Source organism: Chrysochloris asiatica, unplaced genomic scaffold (assembly GCF_000296735.1).
Source record: "Chrysochloris asiatica unplaced genomic scaffold, ChrAsi1.0 scaffold00016, whole genome shotgun sequence".
Lineage (NCBI taxonomy): Eukaryota > Metazoa > Chordata > Mammalia > Afrosoricida > Chrysochloridae > Chrysochloris > Chrysochloris asiatica.
Genome location: NW_006408534.1, coordinates 13440489 through 13449122, shown reverse-complemented (window position 1 = coordinate 13449122; position 8634 = coordinate 13440489). Strand labels below are relative to the sequence as shown.

At 39.2% G+C, this 8634-nt stretch overlaps 1 protein-coding gene across 1 annotated transcript in view; it reads right to left on the bottom strand.

Annotated features, from left to right (window-relative positions):
* The window catches only part of CIB4 (calcium and integrin binding family member 4), a 110086-nt gene that overhangs the window by 29351 nt on the left and 72101 nt on the right, over nt 1–8634 (bottom strand). The window contains exon 4 of the mRNA XM_006835214.1: nt 7019–7160. Within this exon, the coding sequence (XP_006835277.1) occupies nt 7019–7160 (142 nt within the window). The remainder of the gene's footprint in view (nt 1–7018; nt 7161–8634) is intronic.

Genomic DNA, 8634 nt, shown 5'->3' with positions numbered 1-8634 from the left:
GTTTAGCAAAATTTTACTTGCATGTGATATTAGTGATATTTTGATGAGTTCTGCATTCTATTAGATGACCTCTCTTTGAAATAGGCACAGATACAGATATCTTCCAATCAGTTGGCTTGTTAGTTGTTTTCCAAATTTCTTGGCATAGATGAGTGAGTGCCTTCAATGCTGCTTCAGTTTGTTGAAAGATTTCAATTTGTATTCCATTAATTCCATCAATTCTTTGTCAATGCATACCAGTGCAGCTTGGAGTTCTTCCTTCAGTACTATTGGCTCTTGATCATATGCTACCTCTTTAAATGAACAGTGACCATTTATTTTTGGTATAATAACTTTGTGTATTCCTTCCATCTTCTGTTGATGTTTTCTGCATCATTCAATATTTTGTCCATAGAATCCTTCAGTATTGCAAGTCAAGGTTTGAATTTGTTTCTTAAATTCTTTCAGCTTAAGAAATGCTGAGCATGTTCTCTCTTTTGGTTTTCTAACTCAAGGTCCTTGCACATTTCATTATAATACTTGACTTTATCTTTTCCAGATGACCTTTAAAATGTTCTGTTCAGCTCTTTTACCTCCTCACTTCTTCCATTTGCTTCAGCATCTCTACACTGGAGAGCAAAGTTTCAGCGTCTTTTCTGACATCCATTTTGGTCTTTTCCTTTTTTCGTATCTTCTTAGGGACTTTTTGCTTTCTTCCTATTGATGTCATCCCACAACTCTTCTGGTCTTCAGTCATTAGTGTCTAATTCATCAAATCTCTTTTACAGATGATCTGAAATATGTACTACTATATCAAGTAGTACATGTTCAAAATCGTATTTTGGCTCTTGTGGATTTGTTTTCATTTCCTCCATCTTCAGCCTGAATTTGCATAGGAGCAATTGGTGTTCCACAGTCTGCCCCTGGCCTTTTTTTGGCTGATGATATGGAGCTTCCTCACCATCTCCTCCCACAGATGTACTGTTGTTGTTAAGTGCTGTCAAGTTGGTTCCAACTCATAGCAACACTGTATGGGGTTTCCAAGGAGTATCTGGTGAGTTTGAATACCTGACCTTGAGCTTCAAATAGAACTTGTGGTCCAGTACTTCATCTCACAACTCCACACCAGTACTCCACACATGTAGTCAACTTGATTTCTGTGTTTTCCATCTAGTGAGATCTATGTATATAGTCATCTTTTAAGTTGTTTAAAAAGGGTATTTGCAATGAAGAAGTCATTGGTTTTACAAAATTCTACCATGTGATCTCCAACATAATTTCTATCACCAAAGTTGTATTTTCCAACTACCGATTCTTCCTCTTTGCTTCCAACCTTCACATTCCAATCACTAGTAATTATCAATAAATCTTGACTGCATGTTTGATCAATTTCACACTGAAGAAGTTGGTAGAATTCTTCAATCTCATTGTCACTGGCATTAGTGGTTGGTGCATAAGTTTGAATACAATAGCGGTATTAACTTGTCTTCCTTGTAGATGTGTGACTATTATCCTATCACAGACAGCATTGTACTTCAAGAAAAATCTTGAAATGATTTTTTCTGATGATTAATGTGATGTCATTCCTCTTAAATTTGTCATTCTTGGCATAGTAAACCATAAGAGTGTCAGACACAAAATAATCAATGCCAGCCATTTCAGCTCACTATTGTCTAGGATATTTATTTTTATGCATTCTCTTTCATTTTTGACAACTTCCAATTTTCCTAGATTCATACTTAGTACATTCCATGTTTAAAAGTATTTCTCCTCATTTTGAGTTGTGCCCGATCAATAAATAAAGGTCCTGAAAGCTTTACTCTATTCGAGTCACCACAGTCAACTCTACTCTGAGAAGGCAGCTCTTCTCCAATCATATTTTGAGTGCCCTCTAACCTAATGTGCTCATCTTCCAGCACTATATCTAACAATATTCTGGTGCTATTCAAAATGTTTCAATATTCAATATTCTGGTGCTATCTGACAGTGTTCCTCTGCTTTTCAGTGGGTAAACAAACTTTCAAAAGTAGTCCACCTTTCCTTTTTCCTCGTCTGGCTGATCCTGTAAGCTCAGCTGAAACTTGTCCACCATGGGTAACTCTGCTGGTATTTAAAACACTGGTGGTATAGCTTCTAGCATCATAGTAACACACATGCTCACAGGATTGGTCTACTGAATTAAAAGGTTTAGGACTACTTGCAGATAATACCCACTTGACCTGGCTTCAATGACTGGATGATCAGAGCTCAATCAGAAGAAGAAAGAAGAGGAAAAAAAGAGTAATCTGATGCAATTTGATGAAATTGACCTACACCTATGGAAGCAGTAGCTCAAAAGAGGGAACAAATTCTTATAGCAAGAATCATTCCCATCCCCTCCACACACAGAGTAGACAGGGATGGGCAACTTGGACATTGGCTACCCAAAATGGGGGTGTAGGACTACAAAGACAAGAAGTGACTAGCTTACAAGCTTTCAAGAGGCAACCTAGGTCCAGAGGGCCTGGAGGAAGGCAAAATCTCCAGTGAGTAGTATCCAATCTGCCTAGGTGGAGCTGATGAAATGAAATGCAGATGGGTCTCTTGTGATACAATAGTGAATACTTGTTACCAGGACTGATTGTGACGGTTGGAAATGTAAAGGTAGACATTTTATAGCAAGGAAGGGAAGGAATAACTTTTCAGTCTAGGAGCAGAGGTCCCTAGGACCATCAACGGAGAAGACCCAAGAGCGGGACCCTACCCAGAGAAGCAGTAATGCCCAAGAGGGAGCAGAGACAATGACGTGGAGCGATGGAGCAGCTGGGGACTTTAGATCCAGAGAGGGAGAGCGACTGTGTGCTGAAGACTGGGGGAGTGGGGGGAGATAGTGTAGGGGGGCAGGCTTGCAGGGTATACCCTTTGGTTGGTTGATGATGCATTGAGGGGATTGTAACCATGGCAATGATACGATGCACAATAGAGTGAATGTAAAACTAATGTTCTCCCATGTAAACTATCATATAATTCACAATAAAACACTTAAAAAAAAAAAAAAAGGTTTAGGACTATAGTCTCAGAGGACAACTTAGTCAATTGGCACAACACAGTTCATAAAGAGAAAGTTCTGTATCCTAGTCTGGTGAATAGAGCCTGGGGTCTTATAAACTTGTGAGCAGCCACGTCAGATATAACTATTGGTCTCAATTCATATAAGGAAATCAAAGACTCAAAGAAGACATGAGTCCATATGACTAAGAGGCCATACAAACCATGGCTCGTCTCACCTGAGACCAGATCTAGATGGTGCCCAACTACCATTACTGCTCTGACCAGGGATGTAATAGAAAGTACTGGATAGAATGGGAACAAAATGTAGGGAAAACATTTCAAATTCCTAGAAAAGGTTAGACCTACTGGACTGATAAATACTCGAGAAACCTCCAAGACTATTGTTCTAAGACAACCTTTGAACTTGGAACTGTAGCTATTTCTGGAGATCACCTTTCAGCCAAATAATAGATTGGTTTGTAAGATAAACAATATCACCCATGAGTAACATGCTCTTTTAAACAATCAGTTATCTGAGACCAAATGGCCAACGTTAATCTAAAAGCAAAGGTGAGAAGGCAAGAGGGGAAGGGAAACAAGAATAAATTGAATGGAAATAATGAGAATGCTGATATATTGTGAAAATTGGAACCAACGTCATGGAACAGTTTGTATAACAAATTGTTAATAGGGAACCTAATTTGCTATGTAAACTTTCACCTAAAACACAGTAAAATATTATGAAAAAAAAAAAAAAGGAAGAAGCAAGCAGTCACTTTGGGAGGCCCATGTGACAGAGACCTGAGGGGCAGCCTCCAGCAAGAAGTCAGGGTCCTAACTCCTACAGCTACAAGGAAATTAGTTCTGTTCAAGACGCGACTGAGCTCAGAAGAGAATTCGTCCCCAAACTAGTGGATGAGAATGTAGCCCAGCTGACACTTGTACTGCAAGTTTGTAATCCTAAGAAAAGGACCCATCTAAGTAAGCCCTTCTGGAGTCCTGGTATGGCTATAGGATAAGCACTGTACCGCAAAGCTGGTTTGAATCAAAAGGTCGGCTGTTCAAAATTACCAGCTGTTCCTTGGAAACACTATACAGAGTTGCTATAAATTGGAATCAACTTGACAGCAATTAACAACAACATTTCATTCTAGGATTCCTGACTCACAGAAACTGTGAGTTAATAGATGTGTGTTGTTTAAAACTGCTAAGTTTGGGGTGATTTGTTATACAGCACTAGAAAACTAATATTAGTTGCCTTTTACACAGGTGGGTTTCTGTTACTTGCAATCTGAAGAACTTGACTAAGACATGAGCACTTACTCTGGATGAGCTTGCCCTCCAGAAGAGCAGTGACAGGAGTTGGTAGTGACTTTAGCTAGCACAGGAAATGTTTGTGGTGGAAAGTCTGCTAGAGAATGGCAGCTAGAACTCCATGGGTACATCTGGGAACTCCCTGGAAACTAATAGAAATACTTAGAGTAAGGAAGGGAAACATTGCATTGGACAGATGGGAACTATTGAGCCGACAGAGTTTGAATGCATGCTTTCATTTGTATTTGTCCTGAGTTTCTGAATTTGCAAATTTGTATCTTTTACCACCTTCAGGACACAACTATTTCTGTTGCTAAATCTTTAAGTTTATTGATTTTCCTGTCATCTCCATTCTACAGTCAAGCTTATCTACTGAATGGATTTTATTTCAGGTATCTTATTTTCCAGTTTTCTAGTCCTCATTTTATTTGTTTTTCATAGTGTCTTTTTCTCTGCTATTTCCTATCTTTTTATTTATTATGAGCATATTTTCTTTTACACCATTGTTGGTAAGCACCATCAAGTTGGTTCTGACTCATAGTGATTTTTATAGGGTTTCCAAGAAGTGGCTGGTGGCTAGTGGGTTTGAACTATCAGTACAGTGCTTATCCTACAGTGCCATACCTTGTTAGCTAATTCCAACATCTGGAATCTGGGTTATAGTAATGTCAGTTTCTGTTGGTTCACTTTTCTCTTAAGAATGGGTTGAGTTTTCAGGTTTGGTTGTTTGTTTTTGTGCATCAAATCATATTGGATTGAATCTTGGGAATTACGAATGTTCTGTTGTGGAGTCTCTGGATTTTGCTGGATTCTTTTATATTCCTTAAAAAAAATAAATAAATAAAAAGAAAGGAGACTCTGGATTCAGTCTGGATTTTGTTATATTCCTTAAAAACAACAAAAAACTCATTCCTAAAGCTGTCTAGTGAGCACTTTCAACACAAAGAGACCCTACAAGACAGAAAAGAACTTCCCCATAGGGTCCCCAAGGCTGTGATCCCCATGGAAGTAGATTGCCATATCTTTTCCCACAGGATTCTGGTGGGCTTAAACCACCAACCTTTAGGTTAGTAGTTCAGTGCTTAACCACTGTACCACCAGGGGTTCTTATTCCTTTAAAATGAGTACTTATATATTTTGGTTTTAGCAGGACACTACGTGAATCCAAATTGCAAAGATGTCACTTAAGGATCTTGTTGAAATATGGTAGCAACTCAAATATCAGGTTAGTTCTTATTTTCTTTAACTGAGCAGCTTTGAGCTTCTTACACAAGGGTGCTGTGGAGGCCTGAGTTAAACAAGGATCAGGCAAAGATTTGGGTCTAGTTCATGCATGAACCTGGAGCTCTCCCTCTCTGACCTTCTTTTTTCTTGGGCTCTCTCTTCATTTTCTGTAGGCTATGCTAGCCCCCAAACTCTCTGGTGTTTCACTCACTGCAACCTGAACTCGGGCTTTAAACAAAACAATTAAGGGAAAAAAATCCATTGAAATTTCTTTTGTCTAAATGACAACTCCCTCTAGAATCTGACTGCTTTTGGTAGCTTTCTATTTGATAGTTAATTTTTAAGTTTTCTTTCAAGTTTATAGTTGCCATCTGTAGAAAGAATAATATGATAGGCACTTACTCAGATATTCTCAGAAGGTGATTAGGAAAATTTGAGATTTCATTGTGTTTACCAGATAAGCCTGAGGACATATAACTTACAAAAATATAATTAAGCCCCTTTTACAGATGAGAGTAGGAGAAAGATGTGGCAATCTGCTTCCATAAAGATTTATAGCTTTGGAAACCCTCTGGAGGATTTCTACTCTGTCCTATGAGGTCGCTATGAGTTGGAATCAACTTGACAGCAGTGGATTTGGTTTGGTTTGGGTTAGAGATAAGAAAACAGGTCTCACAGATCCATTTGGCTTAAGACTCATTCTACACTGTTCTATTCAAGTCCACATCATTGTGGCAGAAATGAGATAGTGTCTACTATTTGGAGACAGAGAAGGAGTTGGCAGGAAAGGAAGACAGTTGATATGCCTAAATATATGAGTCTAAATGTACTAGTACTTTGGGGCCAAGAAATTGTAAAGATGTTCTTAAAACCTTGCACACTGGGTTGTTTGAAGGATTTTTTTCTTTTTCTTGTAATTCTTTTCAGAATTTCAGACATGGCAACTGTGCTAAAGGGGCATTTGTCTGGTAAAGAGCAGAAGTTTAGCAGGGCCTTTTGACCATCCCAGAAAGATTCAGAGACCAAAAAATATCATAGATCCTAAGGGATTATCTCTCTCAACTCCCTCATTTTAAGTATGAGAAAACTGAGACCCTGAAAAGTGAAATGACTTCCCCAGATTAATCATTCATTTACTGTCAGAACTGAGGCCAGTGTTCAGATGTCTTAATTTTATATTCAAAGTTCTTCCTGCCAAACAAGTGTAACTGTAGCCCTTGCTCTCTGGCTACACCACTATCACAAAATAACAACACCATTTGCTTCTGATGACTGGTTGCTGGAAGCCATCGAGAGTATTTCTCAACCTTTTTCTCATTTCAGAGTACTTGAAAAAATAATCCATATCCATAAATACTCAAGTGACATCCAATGAAAATCATCCCACCAGTGACTGCTATCAATGGATCCCATATGGTGTATTTACTCTAAGGCCTTCCCCCAACACCACTCAGTGGCCCACAGCACCTACCATAAATGCGAAATGCATACTCAATCTTCAGGCTGGGGCAGGCCTGCTCACTGAACACGGATGCCATGCCCAGCACATCCTCAAAGGAGAACACATCGTCATGGGAGAACACTCTGCAGATTCGGTCTCGGAAAGGGTTGACCTGTGAGTGGGGAGGAGCAAGGGGAAGGTTATTAGTGTCAGATTCACACCTCTTTGGGTCTCTCTCATCATCAAGAGAACTGCATCCATTTGGAGAGTTAAAAAACAAACAAAAACAACCAGCAGCAACAAACAAATTATTGGAGTAGATGATGGTTCAATGAGCCAGGTTCCTAGGTGTGATGGGAGGTACCAGGGATGAGGGGCTGTGCTTAGCATCACTCTTTCCACTAGCTTTACACCCTCTTATACATTCACTCCAAAGCCTCATTTTTTAAATGGGTATTATTGGTATTTTTCTTACTGTTATAAGAATACGAGTGTGAGTCAAAAAGTATTGTTGTGAAATGATGACAACTTCCTAGATATAATCAAACATCTTAAGGTAATGAGTTGCTGGGTCAGGGGCTCAGGGTCATAGTCCCAAGAGACACCAGGCTAGTTGGCATAACATAATCCACAAAGACAATGTTCTGCATCTTACTTTGGTGAGTAGCCTCTGGGATCCTAAAAGCTCATGAGCAGCCATCTAAGGTGCAGCTATTGTTCTCTGTGTGGCAGAAGAAAAAAGAGTGATGAGAATTGAAGATGCTTGGAATCAATTAGCCCAGTGGACATGTGAACATCAGTCTCCACCACTCTGAGGCCAGAAGAACTAGATGGCTCCTGGCTACAACTACCAACTGCTCTGAATGGGATCCCATTAGAAGGTCCTGGATAAAGAGGCAGAAAAATGTGGACCAAACCTCAAAATCATAAAAAAAGAAAAAAAAAGACCAGGCTTACTGGACAGAAAGAGACTGGAGGAATCCAAGATTATGACCCTCAACCACTCTCCTGGGCTGGAAAGAACTCACCCTCTTGGTTCAATTTGCAGTTAAGCAGTAGACAGGTATAGGGGGGCAACAATACTAGTAAGATTTGCTCACCATGGAATGGTCAATCATTCAAAGTCAAAAGTGCAACATTTTCCTAAGGACAAAGTAAAGAAGGGATAGGAAGGAGGATGGAATGGAAATAGGAACCACAGGAAGGAAGTGGAATAACTGTTGTTACATGGAGGGGATTGCAATCATTGAGATGAAACAAAGTGTATGATTGTTGAATGCAAAACGGAGATCTTGTCTGTAAGCCTTTACTCAATTCACAGTAAAAAGTTTTGTTTTGTTTTTAAGTACAGCTACAAAATCATAGAAACTTTTATTAAATAAAAATATCAAAATGTTTCTCAACATGTCCTCCATCTAGATCTGTACACTTCTGAAGGAGGTGTTCCATCTCTCTGTCCCGCCCCTGAAGAATTCTGTGCTCTTCAATTTACTTCATATCAAAACAGCAGTCTGGGCTTCCTCAAGGGACTTAAAGTGTGTGCCTTTACAACACTTTTGTGTTTGGGAAAGTAAAATTTAAAAAGTCTGAAGGGGCAAGATCAGGGTTGTAGATGGATTGTTGTTGTTGTTGTTGTCAGGTGCCAT